The sequence below is a fragment of the Microplitis mediator genome, chromosome 7 (genome assembly GCF_029852145.1).
Source record: "Microplitis mediator isolate UGA2020A chromosome 7, iyMicMedi2.1, whole genome shotgun sequence".
NCBI classification, from domain to species: domain Eukaryota; kingdom Metazoa; phylum Arthropoda; class Insecta; order Hymenoptera; family Braconidae; genus Microplitis; species Microplitis mediator.
In genome coordinates this window covers 4,854,351-4,881,873 of record NC_079975.1, presented here as the reverse complement: position 1 = coordinate 4,881,873, position 27,523 = coordinate 4,854,351, and the positions used below count along the sequence as shown (strand labels likewise).

Sequence of the window (27,523 nt, the reverse complement as noted above, 5' to 3'; positions counted from 1 at the left end):
TACTAATGACTTTAATGAACTGATTACCGAATGGTGCTGCTAGATGGCGTTACTCTAATATATTTTAGTCTTTCTTAAAAATTGCGTGTGTAGCGCAATATTTGGCAGTGTTACAATTCTACTCACAACATCTCTACTCACAGGAAGTAGCTACAACTCTACTTACTCACAATTTTTCTCAGCCTCAACTCTGCTCACAGTTTTTTTTACTGAAGTTCAACTCTACTCAGTTATATCTTTAAACAGCTTTATCTACTCACAAAGAATTGCTATTTTATCGATAGGCTCAAATCCGTGAGTAGAGTTGTAACTGAGTAAAGATACAACTGAGCGAGACTGTTTTAGAGTCTCTGAATGAGAGACTGAGGACCAACTCTTAAAATATTTTTATATAAATAATTAAAATTATAATATAGTTTTATATTCATAGTTTTTATTATTAAATATTACATTTAAAATTAATTTAAATTTTCATGTACAGGAATATAATGCATTATTATTTTATTCATTACTTACGCTACTATTTGCTTTCTCAATAGATACTTTCTGATAATATCTAGTCTTTAAAAATTTTAAAACATATTCCATGCACATTAGGGTGAGCCAAAAACACCAACCTATCGAATTTATGTCTTGAAAAGGACCTATATATCGAGAAAAAAATTCTCCCATTGGGTAAAATTTTTATCTCAATTTTAAAAAGTGTCGGTAGCCATTTGAAATTTTCCATTTAAATAACATGCAAAAAAATTTTTTTTTATCAAAAATATTATAACTTTTGAACCGTGTGAGATAAAAATTCGACTCAAAAATATTCTTGTAAAGTATTAAATTTCTTTAAAAAAAGTCCTGGGAGTCGAATTTGTGGACTTGATATTCCGTATACTAACAGGCCATCAAAGTCTAGAGTAAACAGAATCATACAAATTTAAGGCTTTATTATTGAAAATATCAATACTATGAGAAAATTTGTTCTACATGTAGTGTAATGAAATCACCAACAATAATCACGTTGTAACAAATAATATGTTGTTATCGATCACAGTAAAAGAAAAATATTTTGAAAATCCAAATAAAGCCTTAAATTTGTATGATTCTGTTTACTCTAGACTTTGATGGCCTGTTAGTATACGAAATATCAAGTTTACAAATTCGACTCCTGGAAATTTCTTTTAAGAAATTTAATGCCCTACAAGAATCTTCTAGAGCCAAATTTTTGTCCCACATGGTTCAAAAGTTAGAATATTTTTAATCAAAAACAATTTTTTTGCATGTTATTTAAATGGGAAATTTCAAATGGCTATCGACACCTTTTAAAATTGATCTAAAAATTTTGCCCAAGGGGAGAATTTTTTTCTCGATATATAGGTCCTTTTTAAGACGTAAATTCGATAGGTTGGTTTTTTTGGCTCACCCTAATGCCCATGATAGCCTATGCAGTAACTAATGCTAAAATAAATAAATTTATGAAAAATTAAAATGAGAATAAACAATAATAAATTATTGATATAGAAATGAATGCAAATACTTACTTGCACATGATTATGAACAAAGCTCGCACGTGTACTAATGCTATTATCTGACACTGAAATATAAAATGATTTACTGATTTCATCGATTTCTGAGGTTTTATTGTCATCTTGAATTGTATCGGCTACTATCTCATCGTCATCTGCACAATTATCTTTATCTTCGCAATTTTTTTCAAGTAAACTCGATAAAATTTTTTCATTACAACATTTCTCTGTTCGCTTACAAGCTTTTTTAGATAATAGTTTAACTTTACTTAAACTTTTTTTCTCTGCAATATTTTTGTTGAATCGTTTTTTTGAGTTTCATGTTGCTTTATCAATAATGTCCCCATCTTTCCCAACATTTATTTTTTTAAATTGTTCTTTAAACTCTATGAATATAAAAAGAGATCTCATTAAATAAATAGAATAAATAGAGAAAAAGAAAATGAAAAATTTTTACGAAAGTTGTAAAAATTATTTTGTTAAATCAAAAGTTTTATTATTTTTAATTACTTACTGATGTATCGGAGAATCTTCGCTTGAGACTTCGATTTTCCCCATTTCACTAGTACAATACCACCTACTTCTGCTGTAACATCAGGGCTCGATGGAATGCAAATGTCTTTTTCGTCAATACCAGACTTTTGCAAGGTTGTAATCCAAAAAACTAAAATCAACATTTTTTTAACACTGTGAAGCACAACACAATATCCACTGATATTTCAAGCAAACTATCCGATTCGAAAGTTCAGTTCGAAATGAATCTTTACAATATTATTTTCTGGACACAAAGCTACAAATTTACAACAATCTACGATAATATTGTACGTGTAAAAATATTACTGCCTAATGTAGTACCAATTTTATTATATGTACATATACTATTGTTTGTAGATAAACGTACCCTACTTATAAAATTTTTGTTACTGTTTGGCCTTGTTGAAAAGGTAAATTTTAAAGCTGTTGTCTCTGTAAGTTCCGTGTTGAGAGACGTAGTGTTATTGATGGGAAGTTCCCAGTTTTTAGTCTCTGTAAGTCTCATGTTGGGAGACTAAATGTTTACTGGCAAATTTTACAGTCTGTAAGTTGTTTCTTCAAGTCTCGTGTTGGGAGTCTTAATGTTTGCTGGGAAATTTTACAGTCTAAGAATAAGAGACTCTGGGAGACTCAGAGAGACCATGTGAAACACGATTGTCTGCTAGTCTTTAAGATGGAGACTCAGAGAGACTCAGGAAGATTCAGAGAGACTCTCAGCAAGACTCAGCGAGCCTTCTAGCGACTCTCAGAGACTCCGAGAGACTTGAATTTTTCGTCTCGGGTGTTTTTTCAATTAATACACTGTAAAAAAAATCCGGAGTAAATTCAGGTGGTGTAGGTATGAAATTTTCGGTGTTAAATTTCAGCACTGAAAGCGGTGTTAAAATAACACCCCCGCCGGTGTACATAATCTTAACAAGTGTTAAAAAAATTTCCCGATGTTTAAGTATTTTCCGGTGTTGAAAATATTTTACTTTCTCGATCACTACAGTTAACACAGTGTTTTTATAAATTAATCAAATTATTGATGATTGAAATGGTGGGCGTAACATCGTTCAATTTGTAAATAAATTACGTATAACATAAATAATTATTTAAATACACCGATTTTACACTGCTAAATTACACGGCCTACACCAGTGTTTTTTCATTTTAACACCACTCTTTTTACAGTGTAAATAATTACTAAATCACCATAAATGTTAGATACTAAAACTAGAAAATTGTTTTAGGCATACAAAATTTTAGTAGCTAATAATCCTGTGACGTCTTTTGAGATTAGTTATTCATTCGCGTACAAGGGTAAAGTTAATTCATGCACTGGAATGTAATAAAAATCGACTTACTCATCAACATTCTACATCTAACAACTACAACAACACTACCAACAACAACTGGCAATTCTATTAGCTACTTTCTTTCTCACTCATCCCCCGTACGTGTCGCTAAAAGTTTAATCAAAGTCAGATTAGCTTGCGGGGCGCAAACGAGAGTAGTCTGAGGGTGGCAGAGGTGAAGAGAAACGCGTTGAACGAGTCTCTAGGATCTTCCACGAGTTTTATATTAAACACGACTTCATTAGGGTGAAAATATCCTGTTCGAAGTTTATTTTTTAATTTATTTAATCATCTATCCCTATGCACATTTAACTTTACATTCAGCTCTATTATTTATGCCAACGAAATTTAACAATTTCGTAAATAACTGATTTAATTTCAATGTAGTTGATCATAATAAAAATTACCGATAGTATCATAGATATTGTCATTCATTATTTATGTTCGATAGTTCAGAATTGATGAACGGTTAATGAATTTTACTGTAAAGACATGATGATTAAAGGACACAGAGACGGAATAATTTAAATATCTGCGTAAAAGCCAAGGGTGGGTGACAAGTGATTCAATTTCTGTTTAATCCTTGTAATCCTGAAGGTATCGCTCTTTAGATGTCAACGAACCCTCGTCTTTTACAGTCCCCGAGGGCTTGTTTGTGATACACAAGGGTATATATCTAATGTTTACTCCTGTCAACTGTTAAGTAAACTGAATCATTAATGATTATTTTAATTACTTATGTATCAAGAATACTTCCGATAAATTCTGTTCGATTTTTTTATAAATGTCAGAAAATTTATTTGCTTCCTTCAGAAGCTGTTAGAATCAAAATTAATACACTATAAAAAAGCGCTATAAAATGGACTATTTGTAACACCGGTGTGGTGTTAGTGATCTCACATCGGTATACCGGTGTTAAAACGCCCGAGTCGAAATTTAGAGCCTTCTAAAGCCGGACCTATTTCGAACTTGGAGGCTCTAAATAGAGTCTGTTTTTATGTTAAATTAGGTCCGGTTTTGGTCCCTGAGGTGCTACAAATTTCCGTTTTCGGCACTTGCGGGCTCAATCTAGGACCTGATGAAAATTAGAATTAGGTCCGATTTAGGGCCTATTATTATTACGGGACTAATATTGTCGGACTTGAAGGCTCAAAATCGGACCTCTCAGTGAATGTTAGGACCTCCGGGTTCAAAGTCGGAACTACAGAACTGCAGGACTCTAAATCGGATCTATTTAGGGCTATAGGGACCTATATAGGCTCTAAATTTCGACTCGGGCGGTGTACATATGAAGTAAACTAACTCCCATCGGAGTATGAGGGTGTAAGTAAGAATTTCAATAAAATTTTTTTTTGTATTTGAAATACAATTCAACTTCTAATACTTCAAAAATTAAACTATTTTTTTTTAACACCGAGGTAGTGTGGACTTACACCGGATTTTTGTTTTCAGTGTTTTTTATAGTTCTTTTATTGAGAAAAAATCGATTTTGAAAAATTTGTCCCTTACTGTGCTTCGGAATATGGCAGCCGTGAATTCTGTCAGTAAATTATTACCGTTGACTCAAACAATTTCAAAAAATTTTCATCATTTTATATTAACGCTGTCGCATGCTTTTAAAGACTCAAAGGGTGTATTCTCACATCACACCACATGAGTACTTAAAAAAAATAAATAATACAAACTCCTATAGGTAAGAATACAACAAATAAAAACATAAATGAATTTCTCATATATTTTGATTTGTTTTGTAAAGTATATCTGTCCAGCACAAATAAGCAAATATTTCGACAAACCTTTGAAGCTTGACAAGAATAAATATCATGAATTCCTAACAATCCAATCTATAGATCAAAAGAGGTATTAGATAGGTGCATTCATACCAACATATATAAATAAATATATATATACGCATATAGGAAAAAGGAAAAAAACGTATAAGGGCGTGTGACCGCGCAATAACGAACCCCACATTGTACAGTGGCAGAACAGAGTATATAGAGTCGTAGGTTGACACACCCCCGTTTTTGTGTTTACGTCGAGGGTTGCCGCGAGCGTCAGACTTCCACCCCCACGTTGGTTTAACACTAATGAATCTGATTTCCATGTGATCCTAACTGATTTACACGATCCTTTACCCTATGTACTTTTGATCTGATAAATTATCCTTAAAGATATATTTTATCCTTGCACATAAGACACACATGGCCGCACTATTTTTTATTATTTATTAAATAAATCGTCATACATTTGTAAACAATAGGAATAAACATTTTGATTAGTGAAGTTAAATAGACATCACTTTGTATCAATTTAACGTCTGTTGTAATTTCTGACAATCGAAAAAATCCATTCAATTATAATGTGATGAAAGTTAATGAAAATTTAATTACGTCAAGTTTTAATTTAATTACAAGTTTTTATTTGCAAGGTTTCAACAGATTCGTTAAACGATCTTGATTTATTTTTTTATTTTACGCTGATATTTTCAGCGTCGTTGTAATTGTCTTTCTCTCCTTCTTGTGTATCATGTGTGACGTTCTTGAGAGTCTTTTAATTCTTTTAGGTTTTTTATACACACAACAGGTTCATGTTCGAGGGGCGTGGTGCCCTCGAGGCTTTCGTGGGTTCCTGCTCCGCCTTTTTCAACCTCTGTATTCACATACTCAAGATCCTTATCTTTGAATAAAAATTTTCATTATTATTTATTTGTTTTATGTATTCTTATACTCGTAACATGATTTTTTTTTTACATTTGTATTTGTAATAAATTGTAACTATTGCGTAACCTAATTAATAATTAATGTTCATTATCGAACATAGATACATATATTGATAGTGATACAATATAATAATGAGCAAAAAAATATAAAAGTACAATATAATTTTATCTGAGCTATTTCGTTCAGAGCCATAATAAGGTAAAAGACCAAGTACTCTCCCGGGTCATAATATTTAGCCTCAATCTAGCCTTATCGAACCCAAGTAAGCCTCAATCCAGCTTCACTGAGTAAAAAAAGCATTTTGTGCCTCAAATAATGCTCACAGAGCCTCAATGGGCCTCAATGAACCTCGCCTCGACTATGTAATTTAAATTCGATTAGTATTATTTGAGGCTCTTTGTTCACCATTTGAGGCTCATTAAGGCTCTGTGAGCATTATTTGAGGCTCAAAATGCTTTTTTTACTCAGTGAGGCTGGATTGAGGCTTACTTGGGGTCACACTCTAAAACCAAGAGTAGTCGAAATTAACACACTTGTCGAATAACATTGAACGCCATAAGCAATCTATAGATATTTAATACACCGTGAAACGTGTTTTAAGTAACTACAAAAAACTATAGATTTGTTTATGGCCTTAAACATAGAACACATTTAATATGTGTTAAAATAATACATTTGTAACACACTTGGTTTTAAGGTGCGATGAGGCTAGATTGAGGCTAGATATTATGACCCGGGCTATCAGGGAACTAGTACTCGATCACTCCATGTATAGATATATTTAGTGAAATTCAGTAAATATAGATATATAAATACATGAGGGTACTAGTTTCCTGATTGGGTACTGGGTCTCTTACCTCATTAATAAAATTCAAAATTATTTTTCTGAAAATATATTTTAGTAAAGAAAGTTTGGAATCAAACCGCATTGCTAGCAAAAAATAAATTTAGAGTCAATAAAAAAAAATATCTAGCGTACACGACATATTTTTCAGCGTTTAAAAAAAAATTAAATCCATGTTCTACTTGTAATAAATTTTATTTTTTATGCTACAATCTTGTCATTTCTTGATTATGTTCTATGAAGATTGCAAGCCAACCATTTAGTTGTGCCAATAAGAAGTGGTCAGTACAGATTCCTTACCACGTACGAAAGGATTTAGTGATCAAAAGCCATCTAGCGGATCATCATAACACTAAATATACTTACAATAATAAAAGTACAGAATGAAGATGATTTGTATATATATTTTATAAGAAAAATTATAAAACAACTTTCAATTTAACTTTACTTTCATTTTTTCCTTTCAATAATTTTTTTTTAATTGTGCTAGGTCTAAATATTTTTGAAAGTAAAAAAATAATTTTGTGCCATAAGAAAAAAATAGTAACAACTCATTTAAATCCACACAATATTCTCATTATTTTTTTATCGTCTTCATTTCACCCCACATTCGCCCTTAGTAAAACATTAAGGGTTGTGCAGATACAGAGAGAACCAACCACCAATCATTCATAATCTAATTAAAAATTCGTTGCGAAGACATTAAGGGGTATCATACTTATTCAAGTTATAAATATATATGAATGAATCAGGGACAAGCCCCATAGCAGTGTAGCCTTATAGTTTTAATATTCAATCCTGTTAATATATATAGTATGCAGAAAGATTGAACACGTGCAGTGGTGAGGCTGAAAATGCTTGAAAGATCATTTGATAATCCGTGAGCTTACAAAAACCAAAGACGTAAATAAGAGAACGGGGGTTTAATTTTTACATTTAATCCTAAATGAACGTTTTGACTCGTTCACACATTACACATTTTACTCTCTTTACTCAGGATCAACATTTAATGACATTATAAGTTGACGTAAATGCTTCTCATTGGCTTTGCTATTCTGTTTGCTTAGGACTCTTGGCACGTGTTTTTGTTTACTTATTCAATTTATATATATGTATATATTTTTATTTATACTTCATTTACATCGGTTAGCATATTCAAACAAACTAAAAAAAATTTTATTTTTGATAGTTCAATTTTCAAAAAGATTTCTTCAAATTTTCATATTTTCTTTGAGATTTTTATTATTTTCAAGAAAATAATAGGTCTAGGATTGTAGTATTTAAGTCATAAAATATATACGAGGATACACAATAGAGTCTAACAAGCTCGAATAGTTTTTTCCCCTTTTTTTATGAGTTTTTTTTTTCTTTGAACGTTTTCATCACACTTCAGGTATAGTATCATGTCAATTAAAAAAAAACAGGTGTGTTAAAATAAGGTCATCTTTAAATTTTCTCAATATTTTTTTTTCCATTCTCCGAAAAACTTTAAATTTATGTTTTGGGGATACATATATAATATATATGTACTACTAAATATAAATCTTTTGTGTTAAAATTTCTGTAAAAAAAAAAAATGATTCAAATATAAATGAAAAAATTTCTTACTAAAAGTGTTATAAAAAATTATATATATTCGAATTTTGTACATATATATATTTTTTTATTAATTTATTATATTTGCTGTCCGAAAAATGTATATAAATTTAAATGGAATATAAAATATAAAAAAATGAATATTCAAATTTAAAAATTAATTTTGCAAATTCTTACGATATTTCTCCGAAGAAATGACAGAATATTTTTGTTATCTCATGTTTAGATCTATTATTATATTTCTCAGATGAATCGTTTGATTGTAGGCGTGGCAAGTCAAACAGATCTAAATAATAATCTCTATAGACCATCACCAATACCCACACACGCACGTATATGTATATATATTCATATATATACATAATATGTATAGATTTTATACCTAAAATCGACCTCTCAATTCTAAACATAAATTTAAAAAACGTTATCTTTAGTCATATATATTTTTCGGTCAAAATTTCACTATTATTCGGCACAAAATTCTATTATCAGTTACTTTTATTTCTTCCTATACAAAAATTTCCTTTAAATCATTCCTTAAAAACCATTTTCATATATTTATAACCAACATTTTTTTTATATGAATTGTTTTTTTTTTTACTCTGCTTTAATTCTGCTAACGGAATAATTGTTAAAAAATAAATGTTAATAGTTAGTTAAAAATATTGCACTATAAAAAATAATAATTTTCCATCGCAAAGTAAACCCCATAAAAAAAAAAAAAATAAGGTAAAAGCACCAATTATTGACAGGGGTCCAATTATTGACACCTTATCACATTTTAAGACATATTTAACTACCTGCTATATGAATAATGGTCGTATACATTTTTAAACAATCTTTACAATTTAAGAAATTGAAAAAAAATTATTGTTAGTGAAAAATATCAAGTATTTATTAATAAAAAAAATTAAGTTTATTCGTGTCTATCAAAACAGCTTGTGAGCGTCAATTTTCTTAACTATTCCGTTTAGAAAAGGAGTTTTTTTGAAACGATGTTTTTCAATTATTTTTTCCATCTAATCACATCAACTTTTTTTTTTTTTAAATAAGTAACATATGCAAAATTAACAATATAATATATTTACAGTAAATTTTAGGCTTTTTAATTTTTAAATAGTGGATGTCAATAATTAGTACGTAATATTGAAGTTGTATCTCATATTGACAGGTTAGTAGACAGCGCCAAAACGTCTTTTTTTTTTAAACATAAGTCTATTGCAAACCTAAACGACAACATTGGAAAACCCACGCTGTCATATATTAAATTGTTATAAAAAAGTGATTAATTGATTTTAATTTTTATTTAATTGAAAAATATAATGAATAATTTCATGTTTAATTGAATAATACACTGTAAAAAATTCGCGAAGTGAATGCGGATTAAATCTGGAGTGAATGCGGAGTGAATGAATTTTTAATTATTCACTCCCCTCGGAGTGGAATTCACTCCGGAGCGAAGTTTTGAAAATATTATTAATAAAATATAACTCCACATAATAAAATCGAAGTAAAAATTCGCGTATTACATTATTGATCAGCTGATATGCACACACATACATATTTAGGCACACACGCGCACTTGCACACACACGCACGCACACATTTGCACACACGCACACAAACACCTGCACACACCCAAACACACACATGCACGCAAACACAGACTCGCACACACACACACACACACACACACACACACACACACACACACACACACACACACACATATTGTTTAGCAGTTTCATATAAATTAATACAAATTTTATTTAAGTATTAAAACTCCGAAGTGAATTGGGAGTGAAATAAAAACCGCGTCACTCCGAGATCACTCCGCTAAAAAAAAACTCGCTATTCGCTCCGCATGCGGAGTGATTTTTTTAAAAACTCCGGAACTCCGAGTGGCAGAGTGAATTCGGAGTGAATTCGGATTTTATTTCACTCCCAATTCACTCCGGATTTTTTACAGTGTAATTAATAAATTAGTAATTATTTAAGGACTTGATTTTTTATAATTAGTTTTACAGATTGATGACGCATGCGCATTATGGGTGTCAATAATTGGAGCAACAGTATGTTAATAATTAGAACAGTCGGGTTTTTAACCTGTCAATAATTGGTGTATCTGGGTAATTTATTTTATCGCTTGCAATTAATTAATAAATTAATTTTATTATTATCAGAAAGCATGAATTCGATTAGTTAAAAGACTAATTAAGACAATGTTAGAATAAAAATTTAAAAATATTCATCGGTAATATAGTAAAAAAAATGAAATTATATCTTGTCTTTTATAGTGTCAATGATTGGTGCTTTTACCTTACTTTTTACTTGACAAATAATTCATACAATATTTATTATTCTTCTCAACAATAATTACAAATAAATTATTGATGTTTTCTTCTTTAGTAAAAATGATTCGACTTTTCCTTTGGAGTGTGAGGAATCACTTTTGAAGAGGGGACGAAAATCCCGTAATCCAAAGACCGGTAATCCGTAAAAATCGACAAACAAATCTTCAAAAGCTTTTCTTTATTCTTAAAATCTTTCTTATTATTTTTTTTGCACTGTAACAGTTACAGTGTATGTATAACTACCACAAGAATAACTAACTATTATATGTCTATGTATTGTTATAATAAATATATCCTTTAAAAAAATATTTTTTTTTAAGCTTCAAGGACGCACTTAAATCTACCGAAAGATCTTAACAATAATCCTTCGAGATCAAGACAGTACATCGCATTTCTACACTTTCATCCTTTTTCACAACACTCGTACTCAAGTCTTTGACGGCCTCTCTTTCATTTAGCTGTCGCAGTAATACAGTAGTACTGTGTTAGTACACGAGGATAGTTTTGTACAGTCTTCAAGTGTAAGAAATCGGTTCAACAAAAAATCGCGATGCAAGCCAAGAGGGTTAATCTCACCCTGAGTGCGGAAACTTCCGCTTCTCACAGCAGGAAACTTCTTCTATTCCATTCCGTTCCATTCCTTAAACTTTTTATTTTTGATACACACCAAGTAAAGAGAACGACGCCATTCATCTTAAGAAGATTTCACAAAAAATAACTCAAATTCTTTACTACGATTCATTTAAAAAAATTTTTTTTACTTTAATTAGACACCTTTCGTTTTGAGAAAATTACCAAGTTTCAAAAATAAATTTCTTCTTAATGCCTAAATAAATTTTCGTAAACTTTTCCTGGTAAACATTAGCTGGACCACACCCGTGGACACGTAGAAAAAAATAATAAATAAAATAAAAAACATATAAAACGGCGGTAGCCTTCAGTTATCTGTATCTTCACAGGATCTCTGTGTTTTACAAGCCAGCTGTGTATCGTTTTCTATTGTTGGTCCTTTGTACCCGCATTGTGCGCTCGAGTGCTTTGGCTTGACTCCACTACACCGTTTTAGTTTTTTTCACCACATACATATATATATTTTCTAGATTTTAGATTCTTGAATCTACTGGTCTAGCATTTCTTACGAAATTTTTCAACATTTTTTACGAAAACACACACTCACTAAGACATATATTTTCAGGGAAAAAATATAAGAAAGTAAGCGAATAAAAGACCTTTGCCGACGTGCAAGAAAACTATGATCTTATATACGTATATACTTTCTTTGCTTTTGCTGTTGCTTTATTATTGTTCGATCTCGAACGTCAGCTCGGCTTTTCCAGATTATGAGCATTTCTTTATTCATTGTATTCTTCATTTCTCTGAATACTTTTACCTCAGTACTTTTCTTTTCACGCCTAGTTTATTTTTTTCTTTATAGTAACTACAAAAGAAATTACCAGTTAATAAAATATAAATTAAAATAAAATATTTAAATATTTGATAAATTAGCTGATACCGGGGTACGAAGGACCCCTACGCTAATTATTTTTTGTGACTTTTGAGCATCGAGTTTACAAAGTGATTTTTTTTTTAATTTTTTGGGGGTCCATTATACCCCAGGTATCTCGTATCGCTCTGAAATTTGGTAAACATATGAAACCCATAATAATATGACGATGACAAGAAAAGAATTCATTTTAGCAAATTTTTGAGGGGGTCTATTTTACCCCGGTTTCGTATGTCTGCTTACATGGCTTGTAATTAATGAAAATATTTTTTAAAAATCACCAATAGATTATTGTACAAAACCAACATATAATTTTCGTAAATTTTTAATCAAACAAATCAGTACCTATGCAGGAGCTGCCAGAGTTGAACGACGGGCCCTACTTGGCCCAGCACTGGGGAACCTAACTTTGGCACATCTATATTGGTCCATGCTTGGCTCAAGATTGGGTACTTAGTCCTGGCCATTACAATGATTACCCGGGCTTGGGCCAAGACTGGGTAACCTAGCCTTGGCTATTCAATGGCAACCCAGGCTTGGGCCAAGACCGAGTTTTTTGCACATCATTTACTTCCTTTAGATAGTTTAAACGTTAATGATCATAAATTCTACGAGGTTAATAATAATAAAATTTTTTTAAAATTAAATTTATTTTTCTCGATGCATGGGCCAGGTCTAGCAACCAGGTCTGGCCCAATTTTATCATTCCAGAGTCCTGCCAAGGTTGGGCCAAGGCTGGCTTACAAGCTTGGGCCAAGGTTCTACATACTTGGGCCAAGCCTTGGCCCGTCGTACTTTCCTCTCTGGGTAAAACAAATATGTACATATAAAATAATAGTATACCATTCATACACAGAAAAAAAAAAATCTTGACTCAAGAAAATTTTTCTTCAACCAAGAAATTTTTCAGCGAGTGGAATGAAAACCGAAAATTTCTTGAACGAAGTGAAATAATTTCTTGAATTTTAAATCTTCAATTAAGAAAAAAAATTCTTAAGCCAATACATATTTCATACTTGGTCCAATAATAGAATTACTTGTTTTAAAAACTTGCAGTTTTTAGTTTAATAATAATTTTTCTTAATCTGAGTATGTTACTTACTTAAACCAAGAAATAAAAATATTTCGTTCGAGAAAGTTATACACTTAATTAAAGAACTATGATGTTTTGAAATAATAAACGGTACGAACTCGAACTAAAAATAAAGGGAGTTGATTCAAGAAATTTAAACTCTTGGTTTGAGCATAGTGTACTTTCTCTGACCAATCACACGAAAAATCTCAAACCAAGATTTCTAGAGTCTCAAGCCAAGAAAGTTTTCTCTTGGATTCTCACTCATAGATGCTCCCTCCTTCGCACCCGAAGGAATGAATACTCCCCACTCTCTCTCTTTCTCACACTAGCGCAGCAAATGGATTTTGAGTTCACCTTTTTATTTTAGATAAATTCAAAATTAAATAACCAAATTATATTATTATAATAAATTAATAGATTAATGTAATTATATAATATTGAATAATTTCTCAATTTTTTTTGTAATTAAATTTTTTTTTTTTTTTAACTTTTTTATATTTATGTCGAAATTCATTTATGAATGATTCATACAATCCGTTCAGTATTTTGGTAAAATGTCAAAACTAACATTTTTCTAAATTATTAGCGATAACATTTGTAATATTAATTCTGGGTTTAGGATTTAAAAATGTGACTGACCATAAGCCAGTGTGGTTCAGTATATGTGGGCAAAGTAAACGTAGCCTAGCAAAGGCTGGGATGGCTTAGTTGGTAAAGCTCTCGCGTGGCGCCGAATCGATCTGGGTTCGATTCCTCGTTTAAGCGATAATTGTTTTTTCTCAATTTGTTTAAATATTTAGCTCATTGCGAAACTTGCCCATCCCTTATAAATGCTTCTGATACAGTATTTATTTGCTTCACAGCATTGTTTGTAATATTTAAACAAAAAAAAAATTGTTCATTAAAAAAATGAAACAAAAAAAATAAATTTTTTTAGCTCGATAGATTTATTTGCTTAATTAAAGAAACTAATTTCTTGGCTGAAAATTTTTTTTTTGTTTGCGACAAATAAAAAAATTCTTGGCCCAAGAAAGTTTCTTCTTGGTTTAAAAAATTTTTTTTCTCAGTACAAAAACTTTTTTTTTTAGCTCAAGACATTGTTTCTTGACTCGATAAGGTAACAGTCTTTAGACAAGAAACAAATTTCTCGAGTTAAAAACAAACTTTCTTGGCCCGAGAAAATAATGCTTTAAACCAAGAGCAAACTTTCTTGGGCCAAGAAAGTTTGTTCTTGGTTTAAAACATTATTTTTCATGGTTCAAAAACTTTTTCGTTTCAGCTCAAGATATTTTTTCTTGACTTAAAAACGTAAAAATTTTCAGCCAAAAAAAAAATTTGTTGAATTGAAAAAAAAATCTTCTCGAACCAAAAAAAAATTTTTTGGGACCAAAAAATTTTTTTCTTGGTTTAAAGAATTTATGTTTTAGACTAAGAAAATTATGTCTTCCGCGAAGGAAATAATTTCTTGATCCAAATAATTTTTTTACTTTAATAAAGTAAGAAATTTTGCTTGGTTCAAGAAAAAAATTTCGAAGACATTTTATTTCTTGTTTCAAGATTTCCTTTTTTTCTGTGTATATACATACCTATAAAAAAAATTTAATTACATATTATTTTAAGTGCTCATTTAATCTCAGACTCTGGAAATATTTATCTTATTTATAACAATGTTTCGAACCAATTATAATACATAAGATACAGTAGATATTTAGTTATATATTGTATCTGCGGTGAAAACAGGACAATGTAATTGATCGACATCAAGGGACACATCACCACCAGATGTTCCAGAGCACGCCCTCACTTTCATCAGTCTTTTTCATAAACTTGTCACTCACGTACATATTTACATACATATATACATCCTAATACATTAATTAAATATCAACGGCAAAATTTAGCTCCTAATATTTACATTATAATTAACTTTTTTTATAAATAATCATCTTTTTTTATATTTTACAAGTAAATAATTTTTCTACACCATTTCGGATTTTTTCTCGCCCCAAGAAAATTTTTGCTTTTAATTTATTATGTAAAAAATTTCTTAGGACAAGTAAAAATTTTCTGCGCATAAATAATCACTTTGTATATTATTATTTATTTCTAGTAGAAAAAAAAAGCAAAAACTTTTATAATTAAAAAGTTTTTCATTCACTCATTGTGCGAAACGTCATATATTAAGTAACCTGTCCACAAATGTGTATGTACATATATGATATCATACAACAATGAAACAACTACCGTGCATACAGCATATATTGTATTGTATTTTTAGATAGACGGTTAAAAGCCAGTGTGATAATAGTGTACATTACAACATTACAAAGCCACTACCAGAGACAGTGAATAAAAAAGTAAAAAATATAAATATTAATCTTAATATGAAAAAATATAGATACGGATTCCTGATACGACAGATAAAATTAACGTAATTTTTTAAAACGAATAAGTGAATACACATGATAAAACAAGATATTAATTTTATAGATACTATCTAATTGTTTATTTGAAAATATAATATAAATAATAATATATATTAATTTAATATTATAATGAAATACTTACGCACATATATATACAGCACACGTATTTATATTCTATAATTTATTTTAAAATGCTCGGCCGTAAATTTGATTTAGGAATTTTTAAGATACATTTATAACGGACAAATTGTGTATCTATGTTTATGATATATATTCTTTATTTTATATATAAAGAACAAAGCTTTTCTTAAGGTATATCGGATCATTACTATAAATCTCATGCGTTTATTTTTGGTATATAATAAATTAGTCAAAGACGTTCATCAATTCTATGATGTGAAACCTATAGAATGCTTAAAAGTCTAAAACATCATCCGTCCATCAAAATCAAATCGTTTTGTATATATATATATACATATATGATCTTCGAATAGTGATGGATGATTTTTTCTTTCCTAATTCACCTTTACTCATCATCCAATCGGTTTTCGTTGTTGTTGCTATAGTTATTATTATTATTATTATTATTATTATTATTATTATTATTATTATTATTATTATTATTATTATTATTATTATTATTATTATTATTATTATTATTATTATTATTATTATTATTATTATTATTATTATTATTATTATTATTATTATTATTATTATTATTATTATTATTATTATTATTATTATTATTATTATTATTATTATTATTATTATTATTATTATTATTATTATTATTATTATTATTATTATTATTATTATTATTATTATTATTATTATTATTATTATTATTATTATTATTATTATTATTATTATTATTATTATACTGTAAAAAGAGCGGTGTTAAAATGAAATAACACCGATGTAGGTGGTGTAATTTGGCGGTGTTAAAATTCCGTTATTAAATCGGTGTACAAAAAATTCCACGCATAGAAATTAGAAAAAAAAAATGTATTACATATAAAAGAACATAAAAGTTTACTGAATATTGTCTGAAGGAAATATAAATTTTGCTATGTACTTATTTAAATATTTACTTATGTTTTACGAAATTTATTTAAAAATTACACAATTTTATGCCCGCCATTTCAATCACCAATAATTTAATTAATTAATGAAGACACTGTTTAACTGTAGTGCTCGAGTATGTAAAATTATTCACACAGTAAAATATTTTCAAAACCGAAAAATCCTGTAACACCGGGAAATTTTTTCAACACCGAAAATTTTAACACCAACACCGCCTGGACTTACCTCAGTTTTTTTACAGTGTAATATATGAAAAAAAAAAATATATTAAAAATTAATTATGTTTAATAAAATTAAAAAAAAACTTTAACTAAATTTTTTATTTATGATTTTTTGCGAAAAACTTAAAATTTATTTCAGAGTAGAAAAGTTATGTGTGAGATGAAATATTGCAGTTGTATGTAGAACTTCTGATGAGAAGACGACACAAGAGTAAATGTCTTCTTTTGCGTTGTGTATATATTTTTATACAACCAACAGTACCTTTACTGTTGGTTGACGTGATGAGCTAGTATAGAGCGAGAGTCGGGTAGTGGAGAGCACATGAAGTATATAGACTAGAGTGTATACCGTGTATAGTAAAAGAGGAAGATATATAAGGATGAGCAAAAAGGACGAAGGACACATCGAAGTTGGAGGTTAGACTAGGGGTTAGATAGGACAGGGTGTGTCGTCATGACTACGCAGCAGGGGGCGGAGCAATCGATACACTCGTGGGACACGCACCAACGGGCTAAATAATCTATATATGTATATGTAGGTAAAACAACAATACAACGGACATTATATCAAGTGATTCAGATGTTGTTATATTTAATATAGTTACTCAGACAATTCTTAACATCAATTATTGCTTAATGTATTTTATGACGTAAGTTAGATTTTTATGATGCTAAAATTTAGTTAAAAAAAAGAAGTATTTTATATTGTGACTAATAGATTTTTTTAAACTTTGATAACACGGAAGGCTGATTATGTATCATGTGGAGATGGATTTTGTAATTTATGAGATTTTTATTTTTAAAACGGAGAGTAAAAAATATAAGGTATGTTTTGGGTAATTTTGAGATATGATGAATTGCAAACTTTTGAACAAATATTCCTTGGACACAGAGAATTCTCAATTCCAGTAGTATTGCTTATTTTGATTAAAAAATATTTCAATTCGGGTATATTCGTTATTGAGTAGTTCTGTAAATGAGAAAATTTGTTACAGTCATCTAGTGACGATTTTTTAAACTAAGTACAAATTCGTCTTGATAAATTCTAATAGTATGAGGCTCTATTTAATGACTTTGACATACCATAAGATTGTGTAGGAAATAAAATAAATAGAATTTCATTCACCATCATAACACAAAATACAAAAGCATACAAACTGATAAAAAAAATATGTGCGAACTACCGTCCATCCGATCAAACGAACACATTGCATTCAAATATTCGGTGTCGTTGAGTCAAAGGCAATTTTGATGAGAAAACTAAATCTAATTCGCAGTATATATTTTTTTTTTTTAATGTATATATGGGCAAGGAATGTCAATAAACATTTCTTTTAATGAAATGTATTGATGTCAGTTGAATTGTAAAAACGTTCCAATATTTTTATTTTGGTAATTTTTAAAAAATAATGAAAAATTTTATTCATTTTAAAAAAAAAGATAAATGGATTTTCAATATTGCTTTTCAATAAGTTTTTTTTGAAAAGAAAAAAAATTTAAAATTGAAATAAAAAATTAATTAAAGTATTTATTGTGTAAAAAATCGAAAAAAGGTTAATGCATTGTCATATTTTTAGGAAAAGTTATCCGAATGCCTTTTTGATTCGTTTTGGTATTAAAGAAGAATATCACACAACATCACGCAACTCAAGATGAATAAAGAGAGAGAGACAGAGAGAATATGAAAGATACAATAAAATGTGTGTTGGCCTTTGATGCAGAGACCTTAACCTACTCAAATGATTTTTATTTTAAACGCTACTCATCCACGCCCCAGGAATAATACCCCGGTACAAGGTGCGAAAAGGTACTTTGCCTTACTCTCGATTTGAAATGTCACTATGAAAACGTATATATAACATACACCTTATATACACATTCTCTTCGGCTTATTTCGCCTACGCCTACACTTGAAATCCACATATACATATACACATATATATACATATATAATAACAATAATACAGATACAATGACAATGGAAAAAAGTGCGTGGAAAACTTTAGCAGGACAATGAAATCGGTGAGTGTATCATTCGGTCGTTTACGTTATGAAGTCCGTGGTCGTTTATCATTTCCGTTACGGTCCATCGTTATATGTTTCATTGCTCTATGCTATATATATATTTAACTATCTTTTTTTCTTCTTTGTATATATATATTATTAATTGACTTTTTTATCATCAAAAAAATTCTGTTGTTTCACAAATTACTCGACTTAAAAAATTTTTTTTAATTTCTATAGTATAAAATGATCCTGAATTAACAGACGATTAGCGATTTTCGTTTTTTTTTTAATAAGTCATACAAAAAAAAAAAAAATAAATAAATAAAAATATGCACGTGTTATAAATTTACAAAACTGTAAGTGCAATTTTTAAAAATATTTATTTTTTTATAATTCGCGTTTTTAAAAAAATCTAAAAATTTTAAGACGTCGGCTAACTTTAGTATAATAGTATCGTTGCTCTAAAAATAAAAATTGAAGTAAAAGAAAATTTTTTTTCATAGAATTGAACGTGAGAATTTACTAAAAAAATCAATTACTGCAAGTGTTAATTTTTCAAAATTTTCCTAAGACAATTAGGTAGAAAATTATCTGCTACTGAGCGTGAGAATAAAAAAAAATAATTGAAAAAGACTATCGATAATTTGTAGAGTTTAAAAATCGATTAAGACAAAAAGATTTATTTTCTCATGACTGGTGGCCAGAGCTGCTAAAAAATTTTCCGGTAATTATCAGGCGTGAGAACTCACAAAAAAATATTAAGACTACTTCATAAATAATTCCATGATTTTTTTCACACCTACACATCTCAAGCGTTAATGACATTAACAATTTTTTCAAAATTTTATATAATTCAAAATTAATTAATGCATGATTATAAAATGCAATTTTTTTAATGAATTAATAAATTAATAATTACACTTTTTAAAAATTTGTTTTGATTTAAATTTATAAGAGAATTGATTTATTATATTTTTACTTCGAAATCCGATTTTTCATTTCGTGGGAATTTGGTGAACAAAGAAAAATCATTAAGAACACAATAATATTTTCGGGTATCGAAAGAATATAATGGTAATAAAGTAAGTAAAAATTTTCGAAGGAAAAAAAGTACAATAATTCAAATGAATTTTTGACATTGTCGAGTTTTTTTTAAATCTCATGTATATGAATTTACAATAGCAAGAGCACCTGTCCAGGTAGGCGTAGCCTGAAATGAACGATCCACTTCTGAGAATAGGTTCTGTGAAAGCGGCTCCAGCCTGTCTACTAGGATCAGGATCATTGGGATCCTCATGTAGTCCTCTTTGCGAGCTTTTAATGAGTTTTTTTTTACAATGCATTCCAAGGTTTTTTTTTTTTGCTCAGTTTCATCATTTATTTTATCTTTATTATTTTTATTATCATTTTTTTGAGCCACACATTCATTCAAAAAATATTATTTTTCCGCGGACTTTTTCATGTTGCGGGCGGTGCTTTATTGATACACATATTTAATGGATTCGCAACACATTTATAGAAATGAAGGTGTAGAGAAATGATGTGAAGGCAGAATAAAAATGTGTGTAGGTGAAACACCTGCAAAGATCTCACTCGAGTGACGGATGACCACATCGCATTTAGCGGCTACATATCTCCCCAATTTCTCGCTGTATAATTCCCGTAAAGTCGTTTCAGGGTCGTGATGGGGGTCCAATGAGTTTTTTTTGCTTGCTAATTTTTTTTGATCCTGTGCATTCTGTGCATAATATTAATGTGTCCATCGACATTAACATCGAAAAAAAAAATTATTTCAATGCTACAGGTAATTTCAAGGAAAATTATTTTAATTATATTCGTAAATTTCGCATCTAATATTTTTATGCAAAGAAATTCGTGTCTATTTTTTTTTCGACGACCAACGTAAAGTTCATCAAATCTATAACTCTAAAAAAAAAAAAATTTCCATTTTCAATGCTCTATAACTTAATTATTTTCAAAAAATATTTACTTATTATCTTCTATCTTTTAATTACCTACTGATTTGTTGTAAGTGACTAATTAATTGCTTAACATATTTTTGATCTGTTACTAAATTCTTTATGATAAATAATAATTTTTTGTAGCTTCCAATAATATTTCAATAAAGTCTTATAGTTGTATATATTCCTCGGTCGATTAACTAAAGGCGGGAGAAGTCGATTATGATACTCTCGGGTCAACAAGGCGATTTGATACTTTGTCAAGTTTATATCTATATACTGACTGAAAAACAAGAGAGAATGAAAGAGACAGAGATAGGAAATAAAGAGGAAATGATTGCTAAACCACCCTCAACCGAGCTCATAACTAGGCTCGTGGGGCTGCTCGTGACACGTTCATCCCCTATATTTCTCCATGCCCCATATAACCTGTGATACGCACGTGGACTTTAACTAATACTCTCTCTATCTCAATGAAATCTCTCTAGCTTTTAATTTTGTCACTTTAACTAAATAATAGTTATTCCAACAAAACTTAAAATTAAAAAATAAAAATTAGTAAACAAAATATTTAAAAATTTTAATCCTGTAGTGTCGAATTCACAAAAAAGACATTATCATAAATAATGTAAGCAATCACCGCGTGAGAGGACAAAGATTTTGTCCCCCGAATTTTCCCTTGAAACTAAATCATAATCGTGCGTCTAGAATTCATCGCCTAATGTCTTTTGCTCTCATACATTATATATTTATATCTAATATCTCTTTTCTTTTATAGTCGTTTTAACTGTCTTGATCTTTATCACACTCACTTTTCTATCAATATAATAATTCAGACCCTCGGTATTTTTTATACTCATCATAATCGGGTGTGTAAAGTATGAGTAAGATAGAATATACATATATAGATATATACATATACATATATACAAAAAAATATCGTGGTAACCCTACGCTTATGTTCCATGCTTGGTGGATTCTCTATGGGGATTCACGGATTTCCGGATGTTGGCACAGACCGGAATCACCGGAGGGTGTGAGATTCACTATACACTATATATATATATTTATATCTATATATACTATATAACTAACGTGTAGTAACTTCCCAACTCAAAAAAAAGAGTGTTGAAATTTTTTTTAATTAATAAGAGTCATTTTTTTTTATCTCTTAGTGCAGCTGATACTATATGCGACCGAATTACTTGAACCTTCGATAAGCTTTATGCCTGATAACAAAAGTAAAGTCGTTGAACTCTTAAAATTAAGAAAATTATCTAACAAAAATCTCACTTAATGTTTTCGTTTATAAGAACTGTACATATATATCTAAAAAATGATAATGTTTTTTTTTTTTTGTTATGAATTATGAATCTTACTGATGGTTTTTTTAAAACATAGATGATGAAAATATTTTTATATTGAAAACAGTATAAGAAAATAAATAAAGGGGATGTAGTTTTCAAATGAAAAGAAAATATATTAATATCTACGGATATATCATATGTATATTAGACTGTTTCAAAATTAGGAGACTATTTTTTTTTTTTACGAACATTGAAAAATCGAAAGGGTATCTTAAAATATGATGACAGTTAAAATTTGAGCTCTTAATATTGATATTTAGAGGTGGCTATTGATAATTTTCGATTTTTTATTTAGTAACATGGTAAAAAATACATAAGTTCCGAAAAAATCAAGATACAAAAAGTCTCTTTTGAAAAACTTTGTAGCTAATTTACTGATCTACAAAAAAGTTCTTTTATGATTTTTGCATAAATTCAACCATTCACGAGATATCTGATGTCAAAGTTTGATATAATTCGAAGAACTTGTTTTTGCTCGTTCTGAATTTTATACCATGTCAACTAATGAAAATTTAGAAATTCTCGATACAGTTTTTTGTAGGAAATTGAATGCTCTACAAAAAAAGTCTCTTTTCATTTTTTGATAAATCCATTTGTTCAAAAGTTATTGGAGCTTGAAGTCACGTTAGAGTAAATTTCGAGATCTTTTTACTTTTCCGGCGAAACTTTCGGACTTATCATAAAATGCCGTAGAATCTTTTTTGTAGACAATTTTATTTCTTACAAATTATCTTTGATAAATTTTTGTTAAATTCTGCATTCTCTTTTAGTTATTTCCATTTTAATGTCACGTTCTCAGAATCGATTAGAACACTGTTTTTTTAGCAACTTGGCAACTAATTTGTCGATAAAAAAAAACCGGAAATCTTTTAGTCTGCTGACTTCAGGATCGAATTTTTTTCCTGGAATTTTTTGAATTCCTTTATAAATTTTCATGATAGTGATATTAATAAGCATTGATGAAAAAATTGAGGATTTAACTATTTTCTGATGAATAAATATTATGACTAATTTAAAAATATTTATGATCTACAAAATAGATGTAAATTGAAAATAAAAAAATATTATCTCTACACTGTCTAATTTTTCTTTTTTTTTTTTTTAACATCTGAGTCGACGTGTGGGAATGCTCGAATACATAGTTTATTTATCCTAGTATACGCGCAACTAAAATTGATACCACCAACACCTCAACTTTATCCATCTCCATCTGCGTAATGTCAATTAGTTTGTTCGTTTAAAACATTCACAGACATTTTTAGTTTCCTGCTAATAGAGTTTTATCTCATTCATATATATTACTAAAAATATTTTCATTTTAAATTAAATTACCCACTACATTCAAAATTAAATCCATACGAAAAAAAAAAATATTGTTATCTAAAAATGAAATTTTAAATGACCGATAAAAAATAACCCGTTCTATTTTCAGATAAATTTTATATATTTATCTAGTGATAGTTCGGGACCTAAGTCACGTGATGTGATAATTATTTTAGATTACAGAACAAGATGAGTTTCCACTCGGTAGTATCAATTAATAAATATTGTTTATTAAACAATAAACTTGTTTCTTGATACTAAATTTTATTGTTAGTTATTTTGTAACTCACAATGCCAAGGAAAATGATAAAAAAAATGTTCATAAGAAATCGTCTCTCCGAATTTGGTTGTAAAGATAATGAAGTTATATAAGATCAAGGAAATCCCTTTTTGAAGGCAGTATTGTATTTCCTGAGGAAGTGAATTATAGTAAACTAGTTGTCGTTACATGTGTGAAATACTGAATGAAAATGTTATTACGTATACTTATACTTATTTTACTTGCTGGGATAAATTGTCAGGTAAAAAATTTTCTTATTAATTTCTTTATTTACAACGATTATATTTTTGAAAAGTATATGTTTTGAAGAATGATAGAGGATAATAGTGATAAAGTGTATAGCCGGGTTAATATGGAAATTCTGCCCCCATGGCTTTTTTGACTCATACCTAGGGGATCGATTTGGTGTCGAATGAAAATAATTCACCTCAATTTTTAGCTCTTTAATTCAAATGGTATTCGGAAATTTCAAAAAAACCTGTTCTTTCGAAATTATTTTTATTTTTATAGTGAAATTCGAAATTATTCGATGATTTTTTTCTTAATTCTTACGAGTCAAAAACATAGAAAAATCATATGATTATGATTCTCAAACGGAAAGCCGATTTTTAACGGAGAAAAGAAAAATATAATCTTTTTTTTTTTGCCTTTTTGAGATGTCACTCATCAAAATTCGTCAGAAAATGTCTTTTATACTCCTCTATACTCAAGAATTTTTTAAAATTTTTTTTAGTGGTGGAACAATTTAAAAAAAAATTAAAAACTCATTTTTTCCTTAAAATCTTGCGTTTTAACAAACTTACATTTTTTTTTAGTACAAATAAATACGTCGAAAATTTTTTTTTTTTTACCAAAAACATATCTTTGCAACAGATAAACATTAACAATCAGTAGCCTAAAGTAATTAGAAGAGTTAATAATGATTTAAAAGATACTTAAAGGTAATACTTATATTTTTTTCATACTATTGGGAAATATTTTGAATTTTGATACCGAAAAAAAAAATTATAATGAAAAAAATTTTTACGTATTTACTTGTACTAGAAAAAAATAGAAGTTCCTTAAAACGCAAGATTTTAAGGAAAAAATGAGTTTTTAAATTTTTTTTAATTGTTCCACAACTTTAAAAAGTTCAAAAAAATATATCAGGAATTCTAAGTATAGAGGAGTATAAAAGACATTTTCTGATGAATTTTAATGAGTGACATACTTCAAAAGGCTAAAAAAAAAAGATTATAATTTTCTTTTCTCCGTTAGAAATCGGCTTTCCGTTTGAGAATCATGATCATGTGATTTTTTCATGTTTTGGACTCGTAAGAATTTGGGAAAAAATCATCATTGAATAATTTTGGATTTGACTATAAAAATAAAAATAATTTCGAAAAAACAGGTTTTTCTCGAATACCGTTTGAGTTAAAGACCTAAAAATTGAGGTAAATTATTTTCATTCGAAGTTTTGAAAAACGACTGATTTCAAAAATTTTTGATCAAAATAATATATAAAAATTTAAAAATAAAATAATTTTTGAGATAAAGCTGTCAGAACTCTCTTAAAAACAAAAAAACACTCGAAAATTAAATTATTCAAATTATATACTATAGTTGAACAGGAATATAGCAATAGAAATAATCAAATAATATATAGTAGAGTTATAGCTATAGCAGAAATACATGTGATTCTATTTTCAGGTTTTAGAGGAAGAAAATTCACAAAATTGGGAAATAAAAAATGATCTATCGTTGCCGAGACAATTGAATGCGATAAAAGATGTTCAAGTTGAAAATCAATTATCTCCACAAACTATAAAGTTGGTATTAGAAAGAATTCGTATTAGAAAGGAATCGAAACAGAAAATTGTAAGTCATTGGATGGATAATAAATTTTCAATTATCTAAGGCAGCATTTATTTAATAAATGGAGCAATCAATCATATTAAAAAATTTTATTTAACAGCAAGCAAATCAAAGTGGATCTACGGAGTCACCCACTGATTTTGTTCATAGCAAACAATTTAAGACCTATGTATGTAATGTTTATTTTAAGCTAAAGAATGTAAGTAAATGTTGAATATTTTATAAATACGACAAACGAAGAAATATAACGGAAATAATACAGAACATGTGATTTTATTTGCAGTTACAAAACTTGAGTGTATTCAGCAAGATCGTAAATTGTAACAGAGTATTTGAAAAGATAATGGAACAGATATCTTATGATTCGCAAACTTCATTTGAATCACCGTCCTCGGAGACAATAACAGACTCATCAATAGTTTCGACCGAAAATTCTACTCTAACCACTTCAACGACAACATCTCCAGAAGAGACAACATTACCGATGGAATTGACAAACAATACAACAGCTTCTAATTCTACATTCGCGAGATTGGAAAAGAATCCAGCTACAGATTCAACCAAGGAAACAACAACACTTTTGAACGAAGAATTATTTACAACGACGACAGAAAATCCCCATTCAATTCCAATAAATCATGATACTGAAATAATTACAACCACTACTTCAATTTTACTGACAATGTCTTCGACTCTTAAATCTGTTGAAAGATTAGTATCGACAACCAAAACTCCTGCTGATATTTCAATGACTAGTGATATAAATAATTTGACATCAGATTCGCCAATGGCCACGACAGAATCCTCTAATAATACATGGATGACAACAAAGTCAGAAGATACAACTACAGTAATTTCGTTATTGACACCCAAATCTCCAACGAATGTGCCACCCATTCTGAATAGAGATAGTTTGGGTTTGGATAGTCAAAAGGTGACAATGACTCCAACTGATCCGTCTGGAACGACTCATACCGACAGTCCTTCGCCTGACACTGATGTATCGACAACAGAACCGTCAATGGATGTAAATACGATCGATAACACCAATAATGCTTCCGTAAATGATTTCACCACACCAACTGGCCTTGATACAGTCGTCCCAATACTGTCTAATAGAACCAATACCGATTCTAAGCACGTAATTTCAACGACAATGACTTCAACTGATCCATTGGGAACGACTCATACCGACAGTCCTTCACCTGTCACTGAAGTAGCAATAACAGAGCCATCAATAAATATAAATACGATCGATAATACTAATAATGCTACAGTAAATCATTTCACAACACCAACTGGCCTTGACACAGTCGTACCAATACTGTCGAATAAAACCCATACTGATTCAGAGTCCGTAATTTCAACGACAATGACTTTAACTGATCCGTCTGGAACGACTCATACCGACAGACCTTCGCCTGCAACAGATGTATCAACAACAGAGCCATCAATAAATATGAATACGATCGATAATTCTAATAATGCTACAGTAAATAATTTCACTACACCAA

The 27,523-nt window shown here is 29.2% G+C and overlaps 1 protein-coding gene across 1 annotated transcript; it reads left to right on the top strand.

The window, feature by feature from the left end:
* Positions 1–2,272: 2,272 nt before the first annotated feature.
* Positions 2,273–27,485, top strand: LOC130671034 (mucin-2-like). Its single transcript, XM_057474712.1, has 5 exons — positions 2,273–2,338; positions 25,845–26,012; positions 26,110–26,178; positions 26,293–27,366; positions 27,423–27,485. Exons 1-5 carry the CDS (start codon positions 2,273–2,275, stop codon positions 27,483–27,485), a joined length of 1,440 nt encoding a protein of 479 aa, XP_057330695.1.
* The last annotated feature ends 38 nt before the right edge of the window (positions 27,486–27,523 follow it).